The sequence below is a fragment of the Crocuta crocuta genome, unplaced genomic scaffold (genome assembly GCF_008692635.1).
Source record: "Crocuta crocuta isolate KB4526 unplaced genomic scaffold, BGI_CrCroc_1.0 scaffold183, whole genome shotgun sequence".
In the NCBI taxonomy this organism is placed as follows: Eukaryota; Metazoa; Chordata; class Mammalia; order Carnivora; family Hyaenidae; genus Crocuta; species Crocuta crocuta.
The window spans coordinates 1,333,150-1,356,630 of record NW_027529431.1 but is presented as its reverse complement, the minus strand read 5'-3'; the positions used below and the strand labels follow the sequence as shown (position 1 = coordinate 1,356,630).

Genomic DNA, 23,481 nt, shown 5'->3' with positions numbered 1-23,481 from the left:
TTAAAACATAAAAGACCTGATTAAAAAAAAAGTTTTTAATATTCTGTTGCAAATTCTTGTTTTCAAGTTTTTTCTTTATATTACTATGTACTATTACTATGTAATATAAGAATAAAAGTCCATAAAAAGCAGGAATAATGATTCTATTGAAAGGACTTGAATATAATGCCTCTACTATAACATTATTGAATCCCAAGAAAGATTTGGTTCTGAGCAGACACAGTCACAAACCAACTCAGAATTATGAAAGTAAGTCTCTTCTTGCCTAAGAGATGGGAGGGAGGAGAAGAAAACATAATAGTTACTACCTCACAGAGTCAATATATTTCTTTTTTAATTTAGGGAGAGAACATGAGCAGGGAAGAGGGGCAGAGGGAGACAGAGAATCCCAAGCAGACTCCATGGTCAGCACGGAGCCCAAAGTGGGGCTCTATCCCATGAGCCCTAACCTGAGCTGAAATCAAGTGTCAATTGCTCAACCAGCTGAGATCCCCCCGAACAGCCAGAGAGTCAGTATTCAGATTAAACATAATAATGTTTAATTTTGACTAACACAATCACTGACCAATATTAGACACATAATAACCGTGTATCTCCTTTTGAGATAACTAACTTCTCCAAATAGGATTTGAATTATATTTTTATTTTCTTGGATTAACATTTTCCTCTACTATTTTTAGAAAACTTTCTAAGTCTTATATTTACATTATTTTATTGTTTTTTGTTTTTTTTTTTTACTTTCAGATGTGGGTCACACATATCAAATATAGGTCGTATCTTTGTTCACGTGAGTCAACAATCAAAGTTTATATTTAAAATAAATAGCTTCTGGAACGATTAATTTTAAGTGACAGTGACTGTTTATAGCATATTTTGTGGACACCATCATTAATATTAATTAGTAATTATTCTGTGATTACTGAGATAATTACCTAGGGGTAGTAATTACTTCAATACTACGTAAGTAGAACATCTACAAAATGTTGTTTTGAATATTTCCATCATTGCATAAATCACATATTTGTGCAGTTGTTATAAGCTCCCAAGTAATGACAACCTTATTTGTAAGGCCTCAGGACATAATTCTCTTTCCTATATCACATAGCACTTTGATGTTCAACCACTTCAGTTCCAGTAGTCATGCATATTGGAGGTTATCATTCCTGTTATGAACCAAGGAAAAAAACTGAAGGCAGAGACAGCCAACGGAAATAGTAGCAAACCCTCATGGACCAAGCATGGTCCCATTTATACAGGTCTCACAACTTCCCTCTAAGGTGGTTACTGTTATTATTCCCACTTTACAGATGAAGGAACCGATAGAAGTTACTTTCTTTTTCTCAGGTCATACAACTTTGGCATGGTACTGAAGGGCTCCAAACTCAGTCTAAGTCTCAACTGGATTATTTTACTTTTCATCTTTTAACATATCTTATTGCTTATCCACTGCCCCTGTCCCCCATTTATACTGCTGTCTTTATTTTCACTGCTACTTTTTACTAAGTAATGCAGATTCCTAATATGTTGGACTCAAGCACTTACAACTTTAATACGTGTAATGTGGTTGCATGAGTAGTTTGGAATCAAATCCTCTCTTGGTAACTTTGTTAGAATAGATAGATGTCCAGTGAAGTCAAGGGGTGGATGGTGCGTTTGAGGATAATATGTTTCTGGTCTACAACATTTACCAGAAGACTGCAGAGAAAATGTCTGCATAAGTACAGATGTTGGAGACATTAATGCAAAAAGCACTAGCTAGATTATATTTAGATTACAGGACTGCACTTCTGTGCTGCTTATTCAGAAGATGTGCCAACAGGGTAAAAATTACAAACTGAACCAGGAATAACTGGAACACGTTTAGCCACTTATTCTAACAGGGGAGCAAGGGGTACACAACTGGAATGGGGCATGATGTGGGACCTGATATGTAGCAGGTCAACAGGTTAACAGGAATTTCAGCCATGTGTATACAGGATATTGGAAGACTGAGTGAAATTAATCTCCATGCCATGTCTACCCTCAAAAACAAGCTGTATAGTTGAGGCATTTCTTCGTCAAACAAACTACAATTGGATATACTATACTTTGTCAAGTTTCAAGTTGCTTGGAGAAGAGGGTTGGGGGCTTGGTAATTGAGTCAGCTAAAAATGAAAGCCTCTGGGACACAAGACTTTCAGGCACCACCCAGGAAATTTCATGTTGGGCAGTAGGATCTGAATCTTCCTATATAAGACAGTAGTCTATTCCAGTGTTTCTCACTCTATGGCAGTTTCCGGAGACTCAGACCATTTTCCTGGGAAGTTCAATCATAAAACAAAACACTAAATGCCTTCCTTTTTTTTTTAAATATTTTTATTTATTTCTAGGAGAGAGAGAGTGCGTGAGCAGGGGAGGGTCAGAGAGACAGGGAGTCAGACTGAAACAGGCTCCAGGATCTGAGCTGGCAGTCAGCACAGAGCCCGACGCGGGACTCGAACCCACGAACCGCGAGATCATGACTTAAGCGAAAGTTGGATGCTTAACCGACTAAGCCACCCAGGCGCCCCGACTGAATGCCTCCTTTTGAGTTGTATTGGAATCCAGGAGGTTATAATAGTTTTTTGGGGTGAGGAGGACTCTCCATTCTACTCAACTCTGAGTCCCAGGTCTCTTGAGATTCTCTGGACCACTGTGTGTCACAGAAAGAAAGAAGTAGAGTGAAGATGATGGGGATGATACCATTTTCTTAAATAAGTGAGAAGTCCCTCCCCCTCAAATTGCCAAGTTGAGGAGGTAAGCAGATGAACCTTCGAACAGGATTGGATGTAGTTATCCTAGAAAGTAGGAAACAAGTGATCACTGTATTGAATTTGTTTTATGACAAGTGTCTGAGCCACTTCCCACTTTAGAGATTAGCTATGCTGAAATGATGTTTGGTCTTTACACTTGTTGATATATTCTTATCTTTCTGATGGAATTATTTGACAGGACCAGTGATGAGTATTGAACTGGGTTGATTTTGCTACCTTTTTATCACTCAGAGATGATGACTAGAGCATTCCAATCAGCTAGCCCTTTTTGCTTCTGGTAAATACTGGATAGCTAGAAGGTCTCTACTTACTCTCTGTATGTCTGTGCCTATTGAAAGATAACTTCTGAGCAGATGTACAAGCCTTCAGCTTTCATTTTCCTGCCTGGGGTTGTACACATGGGACAATTTTTTACAAGTGTATAATAACCATGAAGTTAAGTAAGAATTATAGAGAACATTCCAAGATATTTGTCAAATTGTGAGGTATGAATCTACCAGAAAAATTTAGGATAGATTTAAATGATATTCTATTTTCCTTGACAGATCTATAAAGACAGCATTGGTCAAAACCATAAATAATTCATGGTACACTAAGGAATTATATTTTTGGAATCATATCTAAATCCCAAAAGTATTAATCACTCATAGTGGTGGTGCAAAAGACATTGTCAAGATACACATGTGTGGTGTCTACTATACTCTTAATAACATCAAAAATTGGATAAGTATACTATCCCAGGATTCTAAAAATGGATTATTTTCTAGGATGATACCGATTTTCATTATTGGATTTGTATGTTATTATCAAATGTATGTACTTGTAGGAATATAGATTAAAGCTGTCAACATATACTACCTGAGTTGTATCAAGTGAAAGTGTGAGAGAGAGCCCTGAACTGCCAGGTGTTAAGGTGTTCAATTAAGATAATAAAACAAACTAAAAGTAACAATCAAGCCTTTATTCACTCTGCAAAAATGCAAGCAAGAAACCAAAAGAGAAGGTACTGGCTTCTTCAATGTTCCATTTTACCCCCACAGATCTAAGGGTTTGCTGTATCAGTGCAGGTGGGGAGGGCAGGGAACTGAGTCCTTGGCTGAGTTTTTGGCTGAGTCTCGTTTAAGATCACAGAGGTGAACTGTCACATGTCTCTCATTGTTTTGCAAGCCATCTCATGGTTCTTCATAGGATGGTCATGGAAGGGCTTCCTCATCAGAGCAAGAGATGATGTCCCAGCGAACAGTAGTGCTTTTTGAGATTTTGCTCAGATCATGTTTAGTCATTGACCAAATCTCTTTTTGTGGCATTTCAAACTTAGGAGGCAGAGAAAAAAATCATACCTTTTGATAGGAGAGGAAAGACTACAGGCATTTTTTGGTTAATCTACCAAAAAGTAAACAGGCCACTTGTAGAAGGAAAAGGAAGGTCAGATATAAAATCATTTGACCAGGATAAGAAAAAAAAAAAAAAAGATACAGAGAGAAGTTAATAAGCACGCTTGATTGTTACCAGCAAAGAAGTGAGTTTATTTAAAACCAATGCCTACAGCTATGTCTTGGGGTGCCTGGAAGGCTCAGTCAGTTAAGCATCTGACTATTGATGTCAGGTCAGATCATGAGCTCATGGTCATGAGATCAAGTTCTGCCCTGAGCATGGAGCCTGTTTAAAATTCTCTGTCTCTCTCTTCCTCTGCTTCTCCCCTGCCTGTGCTTGCTCTGTCTCTCTCTGTCTCAAATTATAAAATAAAAAAGAGAAAAAAAAAGACTATGTTTTATCACTCCAAGTGAACATAATTTTGTTTATGCAGAAGGAAAAAAATCAGCAATTGTCTTCACTGTCAGGTAAGTGCCTTCTCTTAAGAATTACCTATGTATATTTTGAGTTCATGAAGCAATAGAAGATAAAGTCCTGAGACTTTGCTAAGCAACCTGATTTTAAAGTTCAAGAGCCTAATAGGAGTCTGTACTGTTTTTTAAAAACCCAGGGCAAATATAAACCACTAAAAGCTTAGGTATTTATTACTAATCCCTAGACACAGTGGAGGTAAGGAAGTGACAGTTATAATAACAGCTCTTGGGTTTGGTTGATCGTGGCTGAAATACAATTTTATATATTCTTTGTAGAATCATTAGATAAACTAAAAAAATTAGGAAGATTACATACTATGAATAACAATCGTTCTGATTTCTCACTCTTTGAAAAATCTGAATAAGAAACACTGAACACTTGGAGTACTATTGTTTTAGGTATAGCATCTTGCTGTTTACCCATGCCTTTTATAAACATCAATTACCAGTACATTGCAGCGGATATGATAACTGAAATACTCTTTCTTCTTTAGAAATGAGTTCAGCATTTTCCTATACATATAGTCATTTCTATTCATAAAATTTGCATATTTTGTCACAAAATTATTAGATTTAAATTAGATGACACAAAAGACTCGAGCTAGAAGGCACTGATATTGTATGCCAAGTATGCTTTGTGCTTTTGCTTTCCTCCATACGATAAGATGGTATTTCTCCACCGCTTTGCATTTCATCGTGGCCATTTGAATTGCTCTGCCAAGTGAATATGAGCAGAAATGATATGTCTCTTCTTGGCTCACAGTGGAATAAGGAAGGAATGGGCTACCATGTTTTCTTCCCATCATGTGGAAGCACCACTGAGATGAAACCTCTTGTATTCTGGTTACATGAGTGAGTTTGGTGATCAAAGATGCTTGCTCTCCTCACTTATCCCCCCCATGCCAATTTAGTTAGACATTTACTATGCTAGAGGAATAAATTTTCTGGATTAAGTCTCTGGGATTTGGGAGTGGCTTGTTACCACAGTGACCTCACTTTGACTAAAACAGACATTGACATCTAGAAGTCAGGTATTGCCAGAACACAACAACATAACAGCAGTTGGCTAAGAAACTCTTTTGAAGTCTTGAACAGTGGCCACCAATATATTTCAGTGGCATTTGTATTTGGTAAAATCGTCACTGGTGATCACTAGGAAAGCAGATAAAATACGCAATAAACTTGGCAAACTTGTGGAATAAGACTGGAAAATAGGAAATTATTACTGTGAGTTTGTTTCTGTGCTTGGCAGGATAATACAAGAAAGTGTTAAGTGGTCACAATAATTGGGTTACTTGCAAGAAGAGTTGAATAGACTAGAAGGTATACATACACTTTAGGGATTATAGAGCAAGAAGCAGCAAGTACTACTTACAAAAACCAGTAAAATATAAAATGGAATAATTTTTGGAGCAACTGATTCATAAAGCAGGAATTAATAATTTGACATTTACACCCATTGATAAAATGCCTGTATTGACTATGGTGGCATACATTCAATTCTTCATCTGAAAAACATGGCTCTGAGGAAAGTCTTTGAAAGTGTGGCTCTCCCATAGATGTCCATAGAGCCCCAAAGTACCCCAAATTAAGTCCAAAGATATAAAGAAATGATGCAAAAAGATACAGAATTCCTAGGATGTATTTCCAGTATTATCTAGGAGTGTGGCTATTGGCTTTGGGAGCAGATTGGGCAAAGTAGGGGCAGCTACTTGTCTTTTTCGTTCATGAGCATCCAACCACAGAAAGGCTACCTCAAGACATAATACAGAAGCCACTCTATATTTTACCAGATGTAGAGACACTTTCTTTTTTAAAATGTTTTATTTATTTTTCAGAGAGGGAGAGAGGGAGAAAGAGAGAGAGAGGGGGAGAGAGAGAAAGCACAAGCAGAAGAGGGGCAGAGAGACAGAGGGAGATATAATCCAAAGCACATTCCAGGCTCTGAGCTGTCAGTTTATAACCCACTTGAGGGCTCCAACCCACCAACCATGAGATCATGACCTGAGCCGATTGAGCTACCCAGGCGTCCCCCAGACTCTTTATTTATCCAGACATTATAGACTCTAAGCTTGATGATCTGAGTGGATGGGAAGAATACTTCTGGGGAAAGCCTGAGTTAAATTTTAGGATCAATTAAAAAGTGACCATGTGACTTGATTTGACTTGCATGGCAACGAGAAAGTACCTCTATCCTGAGTCTACGATCTACTGTCTGACTTGCCCGTTCCTGCGCCCATTCTCCCATTAGGTCGTGGCAATGGGAAGGATCGAGGACTCACCTGGGTTTTTCTTACCGTTTATGCTTTTTCATCGCTGCAAAATAAACCTGCTTGAAAGCAAACTGCCTTGCACAAGGTCAGAGGCCATCTGAGATCCCAGACTGAGCCTCGTCTCTTAAAAGGATCCCGCTTCATGTCGCCCAATTCGTATCTGCTTTTAAGCCCGAACATTCCTGAAGCATTGTTTACACAGCAAGCTCAGCACCTGTGTCCCGCGACCAGGGACCTAAGCTTCGGCTCGGAGGGGCCGGGTGCGGCGGCCTCGGGCGCAGGAGGGCCTGACTCAGACCACAGGCTGTACGCGGGCGGGGCCGGCACCTTCTAGAAGCAGGAGGTTACACACCAGGGGTCTCTGCCCAGTGTCCAGGAGGAAGTCGGGTGGCCTCCCGCGTGACCGCGTGCAGAGAGCACAGAGAGGGCCCTCCCGACACTCCCCCACCCACGGCCGACCAGCCGGAGCCTGGGCTGGTGGGCCTCACCCTGCAGCCAGGCGCAGGTGGAAGAGGCCCGTCTCCCGCGCGGCGACCTGAGCCTCTCGGCCGCATGGCCGAGCAGCGCGCGCACCTGGGCAGGTGAGAGGCCCGTAGCCACAGCCACCTCTCGCGGCTGCTGCCCGCCTGAGCGCTGCTTCCGGTTCTCAGCCGGCGCCTGAGCACTGCTTCCGGTTCTCGGCCGGCGCCTGAGCGCTGCTTCCGGTTCTCGGCCGGCCCCTGAGCGCTGCTTCCGGTTCTCGGCCGGCGCCCGCAGGCCTTCTGTGGCCTCGAGCACCCGAGCGCCGCCCGCCACCCTGGCTGCTTGGCCGTGTTGGGAGGCGGGGGGCGGGGCACCGGCTGGCAGCTCCCTGAACATCTTCCGGAAGTGCTCCAGGAGCCGGTCCTCGTAGCCTCCGGGTCTGGACTCGCCCGGGCGGCGTCTCCTGAGCCTGCCGACGCTGACCTGGTCGCCCTGCTGTGGCCCGACTGGCTGCCCTGCGGGTGCCCTTCCTGGACGTTCTCGGGGACCAGGTAGGCCCGTGGCGCGGGGCCCATTCTGGGTGCTCTCGTGGTGTTTTTATACGTGCAAACATGTATCACAAGTATAGTAACTACCAGAGGATGTAGCATAAATTGTGTTTATACCAACGCAGTATCTACACGTACGTATTATTTACCATATATGTGTAAGTTCATATACATACACACATGTTATATAATACACATATTTTAAGTGTGTAATACATATTTTAACATATATAATGTGCGTGTTATATAATATATAATACATGCACAGTTTTGTATGTATGCATTATCTATATATAAAATGTTTCTATATATGTATACATATAATTTTCAAGTTTATTTTTTAATTTATTTTGAAAGAAAGGGAGAGAGGGAGGAGGAAACAGAGACTTCCAAGCAGGCTCCTTGCTATCAGCAGAGCCCAACTTGGGGCTTGAAGTCACAAACTGTGAGATCATGACCTGAGCTGAAACCAAGAGCCCCACTCTTAAACAACTGAGCCACCCAGGTGACCCTATGTATACATATAATTATGTACAACCCAGGACCCTGACTTCTTCCATGATCAAAACAGAAACTTTTCCTGTGCTATCCCATGAGATTTGGGGCTGATTGTTACTACAGAATAACCTAGCTCACAATTTATTATTTGACAATATATTATTCACTATATATTATGTATCATTTATTATTTTTACTCTGTGCATCAGAATAGCCTTAAGCAAATCTCAAATTCTCTAACCTTCCTTGTGCATATTCTAATTGAAGAAAATAATGCCTGTCTTTCCTGTGTGTATGAGAGGATGCACGCGAAAATTCTTTTTACTTTTAATGCTTTAAAAATTATATCATTATAGAATAATTCATTGAGAAGGGTAAGAAAAGGAAAAAGTGAAATTTTACAAATTATCAAAATTTCAAAATTGCCGTTGTAATTATTTAAGAACATTTCCCTAAACTTCATAATCTGAGTTTATAAAATTTCTGTCATAAATTCTCTATATCTGAGCATTATAAAACCAGCCTTTTTATTTGACAGAGACTACTAATCAGAAAAAAATGAAAGATAATGTTGCAAAATAACTATATATACAAATTTTCAGTTAAAGTCATATTTTAAAATAAATATTAGGATATACATCTATATACAATTATAAAAAACATTATTTAAATATGGGTACATAAATTTGAGTGCAGTATCATTGTATAAGTATCTTCTAAAGATCTAGTAAGTTTTTTAACCAAATATACTGATAAGAAATGTTTATGTAATATGATAATATTCAGAGTTGTTCCCAGTACTAATCTCATAATCCTGGATATTGTGTGTAATATTATTCCTTATACATCTGACACATTCACCACTCAGGAGAAATTATTTTGAATCTGTGCAGAGAGATGCTTTCCTAGTTTGATTTATTATTTACTCAAATATATTCCTTAGGCGTTCTTTGTTTCATGTTGAAAACAAATAACAGAGAGTGTTCCCTGTTTTTGAACTCAAAACTTGCAATTCTAATGGGCAGATATCAATTTTTCAATAATTTTTAGAATTAATGTTAAATACACTTATATACATTATATATGTTAAACACATTTATAGCTAATACCATATATCTAATAATATATTTTCAAAAGTTCAGAAATGGAAGTAAAACCAATGATTCACTGAAATAGTAATTAGTGAAAGTTTATTATGCACATGCCAAAAAGACAGTCTGCAAACCAGGAACACTCAAACTAAAACATGGAATAAGGCTCTGGGATAAATTGTCATAATGCAGCTTATGTAGTGAGAAGGCAGCAACTATTTCCTCTTGATAGTGATTGGCTATACTATTAGAATTTTCTTAAATGATAAGAAATTGGTCAGTGGTTACCTCATATCAACCTTGGGATACAGTTTAAGTTTTGCTTATGATTTCTAAAGGCATAAACAAGAAGTCTTGCAAAATAAGCTAGACTAAGCTTTATTTGTATGACTGAACTAATTTTGTCTGCCCAGGGAATTTTTGAGGCTGGTTTCTTTTTTATTTTAACTCTGTAAGTGTATTTATATTAATTAGCATGCGGTGAAGAAGCAAAGAAGCAGGTTTAAGTAAAGTGCTTCCAGCTACTCCTGGTAGTTTTAAATAGTTTACTTATTGAGAACATAAGTAAACAAAGAAGGATGTAACAATTTTGAAACTTCTATTCTCTAGTCAGGTTTCGATTCTGTACATTGGAGTGCTGTGTGTCTACTGCACAATTTCCCCACAGTCCTATGCTTCAGGCAGGATTCTTCAAAACCATTAGTTCATTTATAGACCTGAAATTAGATGCCTAAGAAAAATATTTCTAAGAAGAAATGCTCCTCTTGAAAGAATAGCAATGATATTTATCAAGGGTATGTCTATCAAGACCAATGTAATAAATGACTTAAAACTTAAATTCTATAGAAAGTTTCTGGAAGAAACTTTAGATGTCCCTCTGTTTCTTCTAGACATATGTAATATTTCTTTATGCTTTAAGCCTGATAAAACTAAGTAAAAAACTTAACGCTCAGGAAAAACAGGTCACACTTTCCACACTCCACTCAAATTTATAAATTTAGAATGTGTTAAAATTGAAAAGGAAAATATTTGCACAAATGTTGATCAGAGTAAGCCTTTAGTACCCAGTATATTTGGTTCCAAAAGGTGAAAATTTTAGACCCATTTCTATCTCCTTTCAACAGTTTTTTTTTTCCTTAGCAAATTGAATTGTTGACAGCTCTTTTTCAGAAGCTTTTAATAAGCACCCACTGAATCAGCTGTTTTTGGACGCCCAATTGAAATAGAGTGTAATCAAGCTATTTTGCATCTGTGAATATCTTCTGGCATTTTTCATAGCTACAGTTCTTTGTTTGTCAAATAATCATTTCCTATAATAAGGGAGCAGGGTGTAAACATGTTTTTTAATAATTTCTCTATCTTTAGATATCTGATTTTTCATAGAATGAACGTGAAATTTTGATGAGTTTTGTAACTGCAATAGTGTGTTTCCACACTTGATCTTATCTAAAAGGCAGAGAAGCGATGCATAGTGTGTATCCAATTAGATATTTGATGAAAAGAAGGTGAAGCTTAACAGTGATTTATTGTAAAGTATTGACTTGATAATCTTTCTGGCACATTTTACTATCTCCCACATTTTCACCAAAGAGTATTTCATTCTGTAAAAGTACACTATTTTTCCACCTTACCTACAAAAGTTATGGATTCTCGTAAGTGTTACTTTATGGGTACTGTTCATACATCTCAAATATATATGTTTAAAATTTTTAACTTCATATTATTATTTTCAGAAGAATTTAAGTCATTTTATGTAACTTCTGGCTTATATAACTCTGATCAGCTTCTTAAAAGAAATATGTTAGGGGTGCCTAGGTGGCTCAGATGGCATCTGACTCTTGATTTTGGCTCAAGTCATGATCTCATGGTTCATGAGTTTGAGCCCCGCATCTCATTGGTCTCAGCGCTGATAGCATGGAGCCTGCTTGAGATTCTGTCTCCTCCTCTCTCTGTGTCCCCTGCCCCACCCCCTGCTTGCTCTTTGTATTTTCTCAAAATTAATAAAAGAGAAGCTTAAAAAAAGAAACATAAAAAATGAGATCTTATTTTTGTTATGGTATAAGCTGGCAGTTCAATTTCATTCATCTGCATATAGCTGTCTATGTTACCAACACCATTTATTGAAGAGACTGTCTTTTCCACACCTTCTATGCATGGGTTTATTACTGGGCTCTTTATTCCATTGATCTGTGTGCCTATTTTTCTGCCAGTACCATAGTGTTTTGATTACTATAGCTTAGTAGTGTAGTTTGAAATCAGGGTATGTGATGCCTTCAGCTTCATTCTTCCTTCTCAAGATAGCTTAAGCTCTTCAGAGTCTTTTGTGTTTCACACAAATGCTAGAATTATTTTTTCTAGTTTTGTGAAAAATGCCATTTAGAATAAGCAATTCTATTTCTGGGTGTTTATCCATATAAAACAAAACACCAATTCAAAGAGATGTATGTACACCTATGTTTATTGCAGCATTATTTACAATAGCCAAGATCTGGAAGCAACCTAAGTATCTATCATAAGATGAATAAATAAAGAAGGTGTGGTGTGTGTGTGTGTGTGTGTGTGTGTAGAGAAAGAGCACACACTTATATACAATTGTTAAACTCAAATGATAGTATGTGTGATATGAACCTATACTGTGGACATGAAAAGCTACATAGAATATTGCTTCATTAACTCTACAGCAATGAGGAGGCAGTTTATTCTCTTTACCTTTTTCTGGTTGATAAATGTTCAAATTTATGTCATTTAGTATATTATAAATTAGTCTTTAGAGAAATTTATCTGAAATCTTATTCTTTAAAAAATCAAAATATATGCCATACAAGGGGAGAGATAACTGCTCAAAAAATACCAAGCTAAAATATAGAATTGTTATTAATGCTAGAGATTGTTCCTTTTAAACTCTACAGGGGTTTCATAGACAGCATATTTATATGTATGATTGTATACTATAAGACACAAAGCCATGATTTGATGGATTCTCATGCAGTGTGATTTGTTAATATATTCATTTTTAACTAGTCCTATAACTTAATTATCTAAAGGGAGACAAATATTCCCTAAAAATAATATTTACATTATATTTTAAGAGTGATTTAGTGACAGGCAAAACTGGGAACTAAAACACTCCTTCATGCCTCATGCCTGAGATAATTTCTATAAAGTTGCAAAGTTTCACAGAGGAATATACTTGGAATCATAACAGTGCATTAAAAAAAAATTGTATCAGGGGGCACCTGGGTGGCTCAGTTGGTTAAGTGTCCAACTCTTGATTTCAGTTCAGGTCATGATCTCATAGTTGAGATTGAGCCCCACATCAGGCTCTGCACTAACAGCATGGAGCCTGCTTGGGATTCTCTCTCTCTACCTCTCTCTGCCCCTCCTGTTCTCTCTAAAAAGAATTAAAATAAACATTAAAAAAATGTATCTGAATGAGGAAGTAGTGTACAACAGAAAGAGAATTCAGGACAATTCATTTAATCCAATATTGATTGAGCCACATTCTAACCTTTACAGCAAGATTAGTATTAGAGAGTTACTACAGAATTAAGTAGATACACAGTCCTGGATTATACAATAGTCAAAGATCTGACTCCTTCCATGTCACTGATTAAATGTATGAATTTTATAATATTCTTTCTTCATCTCAATTTCTTGATACAATTTCATTACAGATTACTTTTGTGAAGTAATAATGTTAACAAAATCTCTATTGCAGTTATTGTTTGGAATGGAACTAAATGCTACCATGAATTTTAAACTGTAAAAGCACTATGCAAATGTCAAGGTTACATAACTGACCAATCTGTAGAAGATGTACCAATCAGGATAGTGGTTTAGAGGTTCAAGTGCTTAAAGCAAGTGTTTTTAAAAGTTAAATTCAGGGGCGACTGGGTGGCTCAGTTAGTTAAGCATCTGATTCCTGATTTTGGCTCAGGTCATAACCTCTTGGTTTTGTTAGACTGAGCCCACAATCAGACTCTGTGCTGGCAGTGTGGAGCCTGCTTGGGATACATTTTTTGTCTCTCTCTCTAAAAATAAGTAAATAAATCTTAAACACATACAGACACACACACCCACTCACTCCCCCCCCTCACAAAACAAGTATCAGTCCAGTTCTTTATCTACTCTCCCACTTTTTTCTCTGCATAATACGTGGACAAGAATTTATTTTGCTGGTTAACTCCTGTAATTCACTATATGAGCTGCAGTATATCACTAATCAAGGAAGATTACTGTTTTTCTGACCTTGAATAGTTTATTTGACTCTCTGTAGCTATTTCTCTTGAACTGGAAAATTAAATCTAAGTAGAACCTCAGAGCCAAACAGATGCTACCTTTGGCTTGAATTGTCTTGGGTGAATTATAAAATAATAATTAATAACTGAGAGCCAATGCCCAGAAATTATGCAGGCATATCCATTACCTCTGTACATAAACAAAATCAATTTTCATTAAATATGTTAATTCCACACAGCATCACTATCAAAGCTTTGCCAGTGCCTGAGTAGGCATTATGCCTTATTTTGCAAATCAAGCAAACCATTTTTCATTATTTGTTTTGATTATCTTCAATATGGCCTATCCTAATTGTGTTGAGAACAGGTGCATTTGTGTTGCTGAAGAACCCAAAATAACAGTCTGAATATAAACCTTTTATTTGCCGTGTGGTGCAATTATTTCATAGGGATGCACAGTGGGAAGTGTTCTACTGATAGTAACCTTAATGTAATTACAGGCCAAATGGAGAATAAAAAGGAAGCAGGAGAAATGTAAATGATTATTTCCAACCGCATCTTTTAGTCAAATCAGTGAATGGTAATATTTGTAGATATTTGAGATTTTTAAAATAAAACCTCTGATTATTTAGAATTTATTCCTGCTCTACATTTATACTGTTTCAGTAAAATATATTTCATAAGAAATTATTTAATGTTACTCTTTAATTAAATTTGTTTACATGTTCTATATCATCAATTAAGTTTGCTTACTTAAAAAAAAGTGTGATGGCTCTATAACCGAGTAGGTAAGTTGTAAAAGGATTCTGTCACTTACTAATTGAATTCAGCATTTTTATTATTGATTTGAGTAACAATAGTAACTGATCTATCCAGTGTTCACTGTTATTATCAGATAGGTGATTTACATGTCATATATTCCTTGTATCTATTATATATTAAGTTGACACAATTATTATTGTTATTAATATTTACATCTTAAAAATGAGGAAACCAAAGTTGGTCCAAACAAAATAATTTGTCCAGTGTGAAACTCTTAGTGGATTAGTGGAAAGAACTTTCAAAAAAGCTAAGTCTGAACATTGTATTCTCTACACACATATTTTTCAGGGCTGAGTAATATTGCATGTAATGAAATACTGCATATCACTTAGCAAGTAAAGATTCCTGGAGCAGATGTTTATGTTTTTGTAAATGTTATTTTCAACCTCCTCCTGCCTCGCCAGTTGAATCTTATTTTCCACTGGAAAGGTTTAGTGTTAAAATATCTGTTTAAAACTATGATAAATTATTAAGTAGGATGATAATAGGAAAATATATCCAAGTTTTAATTATATATACTATATGGAGACAAGAATTATCAAATAACAGAAAAAGTGGACATTCTCACCAATTGTTTCAATTTCCTCTCTTCGACACAAATGATAGGCCATGCCAGTAATGTATTTAACTACTATGCATTTTATATAGTTTCTTTCACTGTGTAATTCAAAATTGGAATTGAGAGTAACATGTATTTGACACAACATGTTTATTTCATAAATGAGGTCATTCTACATGCTATGGATGCACTCTAGTCAACTCAGTAAAAGATTTAGACATTTCATTTTAAAAGAAAAATAAGATATAAACTATGTTTACTTTACCTTATGTACTTAAGTTGGCCAAGGGCAGTTAGAGTCTAATTGCTCAGACTTCTCTATAACTCATCAAAAAGTTTTATATAATACTACATACACATCTCTTGAGTTTGTTTCATGTAAATTATGTGCTTCTTGATTTTTTTCCACTCTGTTTCACTAAATATCAGTAGGTAATAAAACTGTAATTCAGACATTTCTGAAATAACTAAAAGCTATTATGGAAAGTGCAACATCTCATCTTATTTCAGAGGTCATGTTTAATTTTGCACTTGAATTAAAAACATATCCATACTTCAAATATAGAATAAATATTATCACCTACATGTCTATATATTAGTGATTCAGTATGAGATATCATATCCTTATATTCACTAATATGGGTACAATATGAATAGGTAGCAATAACTATTTAATACGTGTTAGGAAATATCTTAAGCCTTTCATATATGATATTTCTTTAAATCATCAAAATCACTAGATGAGAGAGAATTTATTATCCCTATCTGATTGATGAGGTCACTGAAACTCCAAAGAATTGCATTCATGGAGTTTTGTGTAATCTGCCCTGACAAGCTTGACACTCTATTCTTGGAACCATTAGTGTTCATTACTTTTTACAATTCACCTATGCAGTGTAGCACATTTTGGTCATATCAATGATGGTACACTTAAGAATTTGTCTCGCTGAGATTATAATTTCCTAAACTGTTGTTTAATCAACTGTTGTTGATTAACTGCTGTTAATCAGACAAAAGTAAAATGTATTTTGTCTGATCACAAACACTCTATTTATAACTCTAGGTGATCACAGAAAATGGTTTTATTTAAAAATAATTTTAAAAAAATGAAAACAATTATTATTCATATTTCTTTCTACTGTTATCAAATGGATATGTCTTCAAAAATATTTTAAAAATATATAAAGTCACAGTACGTAGTCAATCAATAAAACAGTATTTATTAATTTTTAGCAGATGCCAAAATGATCTAGGAACTGGAGACTCAGTGAATAATAATGTAACAAAATTTGCTGCTCTCAAGAAGTTTCCATTTTGATCTGGAGAATACATAAATAATTTTAGGTAGTAATAAATGCTAGATAATCATAAGAGGAAATGTAATTAGAAGATTTGACACATGGAAAATCAAAATGAAAATGAAATGTTTGGTAATGTAAGACTAGATGTTTTAGCAGTGGAATCCTTTGCCAAGCATGAATGGACTAGATTTTATGACAAACTCAAGCAAGCGATTGTGTCCAGGATGATAGGAATAAGAACACACAAAGAAAACTAAAAAAGTGTACAGGGAATAGTTGAAATTTGATCCATAAAATTTAAAGAGGCAATAAGGCATTGTTTGAGATTGAAAAAAACTAGTAGATTCACATTAGAGTATGAATAGGGACTAAATGGGAATGTGTGGGTCATTAAAGACCACTCTTATATAAGGACTTCATGTTTCTATATCTAAATAATGTTCTACTCCTTTATTAATTCAACAATTACTAATTCAACACAGGTTGTATTCAAATCTTGTTGCTAAAGTACTGGAATAAGTAAGTAGACCAGATTATATATTTTATGAAACTATTGTCTGATTAGGAAATATAGCTAAAAAACAAATAACGATATATGCTTATGAACTTACCAGTGCTATGAAATGAAGTACAAAGTTAGGGAATAATATAATAATATTCATAATAATTAGGAGTGAAGAAAGCATCCTTATGAAAATGATGATTAAGCAGAAGCCTGAAATATGTATATGAATTGTCAATCAAGACAAAGTATCCCTGGTAGTTGGAAGTGCATGTTCAAGATCCAGAGTATAGGACAAAGATGCACATTCTTAAGTTCCATATGGCTGGAGAATGCTATGTTAATAAGTGGAATAAGGTTCAGGCAGAAAACTGCAAGGGTGCATAGACAACTGAGATACAGAATTTATTTTAGTTGAAGGAAGCAAGTGACTAACATTGAAATTTGACTTTTGGGGCACCTGGATGGTTCAATCGATTGAGTATCTGACTTCAGCTCAGGTCATGATCCCATGGTTCCTGAGTTCGAACACCACACTTCCAGATCCTCTAGCCTCTTTTCTCTGCCCCTCCCTGACTTGTGTTCACTCTCTCGCTTTCTCTCTCTTAAAAAAATAAACATTAAAAAAAGAAATTTGATTTTTAACACTCTTTCTGTTGTGTGGATATTGGACTATATATTATGCAAAACTGATGGTAGGAAGACATGTAGCAGAATATTTTACTCCACTCAGTTGAGGCAAGCTGCAGATTAGACATCATAAGTGAAGTAATGTCATCATCCAAGGTGACTTAAAGTGAATGTTTTTTGGTTTTTATGTTTCTATGTTGTTTTTGGCTTTTGGTTGTTTGCATTTAATGTTGGCTGCAAGGAAATAAAGAAATGTTTCTGTTAGAATTGTTTTCTATGGTTGGCAAGCTGTGGCACTTTTGAGTTCAAGGAAGAGTAATTGAGAGTAATTGACCAGTGAGATAATCAATTCAGACAAGTTGAAATGGAGAAAAACATATATCCAAGAGATAAGCGATACGTACCAGGTAGAATTTCAAGATAAAAATGTTCAAGATGCTGCAAAATTTTAAGTTTCATAACTTAAGAAATGTGGTGAATGATTATAATTTTTTCCATTGTGTTTACTGTGTTTTCCAAGCATTTAAATGAATGTCTGACACAAGTAATCAGTAAATATTTTTCAATGAACAATTAAGTGAGTGGATGAATGATATAGTCTGTTGAGACTGTGAACAAGAAATACAGATACACACACATATATACATTTTACGTTAACATTATTAAATACTATGGATATACAAATGACATAAACTATTATAAATGAAGTCTGATGAAGAAGGATGGCATACTAATAAATTCAGTATAGAATAATAACCAATATTGTGGAGTTAATTACTATATTTTTAGATGTCAGTTTTTTGAGATATTGTCTTTCCAATTTTACTGAATGTCTTTAGGCAGACATCAAGATGTTTTATCACTTTTTTAATTTTTTTTTAATTTTTACTGTTTTTTATTTATTTCTAGGAGAGAGAGAGAGAGACAGCGTGAGCAGGGGAGGGTCAGAGAGAGAGGGAGTCACAGACTGAAACAGGCTCCAGGCTCTGAGCTGGCAGTCAGCACAGAGCCCGACGCGGGGCCCGAACCCACGAACCGCGAGATCATGACCTAAGCGAAAGTCGGACGCTTAACCGACTAAGCCACCCAGGTGCCCCTTAATTCATTTTTTAAACAATTATGATGAGGGGCACCTGGGTGGCTCAGTCGGTTTAGCATCTGACTTAGGCTCAGGTCATGATCTCACAGTTTGTGGGTTTGAGTCCTGCGTTGGGCTCTGTGCTGACAGTTAGCTAAGAGCCTGGAGCCTGTTTCAGATTCTGTATCTCCCTCTCTCTCTCACCCTCCGCTGTTCACGCTCTCTCACTCTCTGTCTCTCTCTCTCCCAGAAATAAATAAAACATAAAAAAATTAAACAGTTATGATGATTAATTCTATTTGTCAACATGTCTTGGCACAATGCCCAAATATTTGGTAAAAATATTATTCTGCATGCTTCTGTGAGGGTGGTTGTGATGAGATATATATTTAAATCTGTAAACTTCGATGAATGAATAAAGATGTGATATGTATATACAACAGAATATTACTCAACAATCAAAAAGAATGAAACCTTGCCATTTGCAACACTGTGAATGGAACTAGAATATATTATGCTAAGCAAAATAAGTCAGTCAGAGAAAGACAAATATATGACTTCATGATATGGAATTTAAGAAACAAAACAGATGAATATAGGATAAGGGAAGGAAAAAGAAGATGAAAACAAAGGGAGGCAAACCATGAGATTCTTAAATACAGAGAAGAAATTGATGCTTGCTGGAGGGTTGCTGGGTGGGGGATGGGCTAAATGATGGTCATCAAGGGGGCACTTGTTGGGATGAACACTGGGTGTGATATGTAAGTGATGAATCACTGCATTCTACTTCTGAAACCATGATTGCATTATATGTTATCTGACTTGGATTTAAATAAAATAAAAATAAATAAACCTGTAAACTTTGAATAAAGCAGATTATCCTCCTAAATGTGAATAGACTTTGTCCAATCAGTTCAAGGCCTTTAGTTTGAATAGAGCTAAAAGGATGACCTCACCGAGCAAAAGGGAATTCTCCGGCATATTATCTTGGGCTTAAACAGCAACGTTTTCCTGAGTCTCTGGTCTCTAGGCCTCCCCCATCAGATGCTTGACTCACAAAGCCTCCACAATTGAATGATTTTATATTTTAAAATAAATTGCTTTACATATATATTTGTCTCTGTCTCTGTCTCTCTCTCTACCTGTCTCCTACCGATGTTTATATCTACCTGTGCATCCTGTTGGTTCTGTTTGTCTGTGAAATCCTGATTGATACACTCAGATTGCAGAAGTCCTATCACTTCAAAGGGAGGTCACATTGTGTGTGTGTGTGTGTGTGTGTGTGTGTGTATGTGTAATATATGTAAGATGTGTGTATTATTAAAGATGGGAAGGCAGACATTGTATAATAATAGGAATCATTTGATATAGCAGAGGGTCAAGGAATGTTGGACGGGTAATACCAATCTAAGTCAGGATCTTAGAAAAAAGAAAAGTTACTTAAACCCATGGAGAATTACACTGACATGGTGTTACAGATCCCCTCCCAGCAAAACCACAGATGACTTTTGCAGTCAGGCTATACTACAATACTTTGAAACCTATCAAACCGGCTCTCTGAATAGCCCATCACCATTGATCCCTGACTTTACTCCCCTTCTGGTGCTCTTTGGGTGACTTTGTCGGTGAATCTATCTAAGGCATTTTATTTCATATACATCACAATCTAAATCTCTTTCTGTAGAGTGGAAGTCTTTGAACCTTGGTTTACTTATGTTGTACTCTGATGCATTTTGGTCTAGGAAACTCTACAATAATTCATATTTTCTTGTTTTGCTTTCTTAAAGCCCCAAAGTGCTGGACAGTGCTGTGCAATAACCTCTGTAGCTCAGCCGTTACACAGAGAGAGCATCAGTCAAATTTTGTACACATTCTCTGTACTTTCCCCTTCACACCTGATCAAATTGCAGGCTGTAAATACAAATCAAATGGCAAAGGAAAGAATATGCTTTTTTGGTTGATACATTCCAAGAAATTGATGAGCCTTTAAATGCAATTTGTCTATTTTTCCTCCTCCTTCACTTTTATATTTTATGCTTTAAAGTTTCATATAGTCATCTACTTCATTTTGAATTGGATTTTCATTTTATAATTGTACTTTAAAAACTTTTATTGAAGTATGGTTAACATACAATATACACCAGTTTCAATGGACAACATACTGATTCAGCAATTCTATATGTTACTCAGTGCTCACCATGATGAGTGTAGTCAGTCTCTGTCACCATGCAGTGTTACTGACTATATTCTCTTTGCTGTACTTTTCATCTGCATTACTTATTGATTTTAAAACTGGAGGTTTTACCTTTTAATCCTTTTTATCTATGAAATTATACATTTTAATTTAGCTAAATTAAAAAAAGAAACTTCATTAGTAAAAGTCAACTAATATGAGATAATTGTGGACTGATTTAGGTGTATAGAGATGGTAAGATAAGGTGGTGTAGAGAATAATTTAAAAGAGCACCTGTATTGGCACCTCACAGACTTTATTGTACATAGGAATCACCTAACAAACATTAAAATTTAAATTGTAAATCAGGAGGTTTGGGATTGTGCCCCAAGTTCTGAATTTCCAACAAGCTTCTGGTAGATGCTTATGTTCACGGACCACATTTTGAGTAGCAAAGAGCTATACTGCAGTCATGAGAATCCTCAATGTAATATAAAAGAGAGGGATCAAGTATGAGTCCTTGAAATGTAAAGCCAGTGTATTCTGTCACTTCATAAGACTGCACCTCAGGTCAAGTACTAATCGATGAAATTGCACACATTAACTTATTTAACACTTGCAAGAACTCTAAGAGGGGCCTACCATTGTAAGTTCCATTTTCAGATGAGGAAGTAAGTGCACAGAGGTAGTCTTGTACTTTACCAAAGTCTTAGAGTCTTTGTCATTTTTAATAATTGCATTCTCTCTTCTGATCAGTAAGCTGTTACTAATGAATTTTGTCATGGTTCCTCACAAAATTAAAACAAAACAAAATGAACTATTGCCATATAATGAACTGACCTTAGTAAAATTTTAGTATGTTGTAGTACATACATGCTGTTCTAACATGCTGTTGTCATAATACATGCTCCTTTTAATCATTTGAATCATATTAGCTGATTCTGAATACATGCTTAAACCATAACCTAATGTGATACACACCGATACCTCTATCATTTATAAAAATCATGAATGATTTGAAATCCCCTAAAACCATAGGATGTTAAGTCACAGATAGAAAATATTAATTTTTTCATTTCACAAATAGCACTTTTAGGTCAAAATTAGATCTTGTTTTATACTTGATTAGTAGTGACTTTGGAAGAAATAATGTAACTGTGGAACTGCTTGAGGTAGCACAGCTCTAAGGATTTGGATACCTCAGCCTAACTTTAAATGTATGTGAGATTATTTTCCCACCTCCCTGCAGAGAGGATTATGATGAGAAGATTACATTCTAATGGGTCTTTAGATCACCCCATGTGATGGTCACAGTTGTGTAATCAAAATGATTAGGTTCATTTTAATAGATTCAGAAAAGACATTTGGCAGAGTCCAACACACATTCATGATAAAACCCTCAACACAGTAGGTTTAGAGGGAATATATCTCAACATAATAAAGGCCATATATGAAAAACCTGCATCTAATATCATACTCAATAGGGAAAAACTGAGAGCTTTCCCCCCAAGGTCAGGAACAAGACAAGGATGTCCATTCTTACCAGTTTTTTTTCAACATAATACTGGAAGTCCTTACTGCAGCAATTGGACAATAAAAAGAAATAAAAGATGTCCAAATTGGTAAGAAAGAAATAAAACTTTCGCTATTTGCCTGTAACATGATACTGTATGTAGAGAACCCTAAAGAATCCACAAAAAACTACTAGAACTAATAAATGTATTCAGTAAGATCACAGAATACAAAATCAATGTACAGACATCCATTGCATTTCTACACACTAATAATGAAGCAGCAGAAGGAGAAATTAATAAAACAATCCCATTTACAGTTGCAGCAAAAATAATAAAATACCTAGGAATAAACCCAACTTAGGTGGTGAAAGACCAATCCTCTGAAAACTATAAAATATTGATGGAAAAACAAAGTGAACACAACACAAACAAATGGAAATAAATTTAATACTCCTGGATTGAAAGAACAAATATTGTTAAAATGTCCATATTACCCAAAGCAACCTATAGATTTAATGTAATTCCTATAAAAATACCAGCAGCATTTTTCACAGAACTAGAAATAATCAATCCTCAAATTTGTATGGGACCACAAAAGACCCCAAATAACCAAAACAATTTTAAAAAGAAAAAAAGCTGGAAGTATTACAATTCCAGATTTCAAGCTATGCTACAAAGCTGTAGTAATCAAAGCAGTATGGTACCGCCAAAAAAATAGACACAAATATCAGTGGAACCGAACAGAAAGTCCAGAAATAAACCCACAATTATATGGTCAATTAATCTTCATCAAAAGGCATAAGAATATGCAATGGGCCAAAGACAGTCTCTTCAAGAAATGGTGTTGGGAAAACTGGATGTGCAAAAATATGAAACAGGATCACTTTCTTACACCATACACAGTAATAAACTCAAAATGGATTAAGGATCTAAATGTGAAACTTGAAACCTTAAAAATCCAAGAAGAGAGCACAGACAGTAATTTATCTGACATTGCCAGCAAAAACATTTTTCTAAATATTGTCTCCTGAGGCAAGGGAAACCAAAGCAAAAATGAACCACTGGGACTACATCAAAATAAAAAGCTTCTGCACACAAAGGAAGTTATCAACAAAACTATAAGACACCCTACTAAATGGGAGAAGATATTTTC

General features: G+C 35.9%; 1 protein-coding gene across 1 annotated transcript in view; it reads left to right on the top strand.

The window, feature by feature from the left end:
• The first annotated feature begins 7,054 nt into the window (after nucleotides 1-7,054).
• LOC144227813 (uncharacterized) overlaps nucleotides 7,055-23,481 on the top strand; it is a 311,366-nt gene continuing 294,939 nt past the window's right edge. The window contains exons 1-3 of the mRNA XM_077759569.1: nucleotides 7,055-7,218; nucleotides 7,408-7,493; nucleotides 7,637-7,925. Of these exons, the coding sequence (XP_077615695.1) occupies nucleotides 7,055-7,218; nucleotides 7,408-7,493; nucleotides 7,637-7,925 (539 nt within the window). The remainder of the gene's footprint in view (nucleotides 7,219-7,407; nucleotides 7,494-7,636; nucleotides 7,926-23,481) is intronic.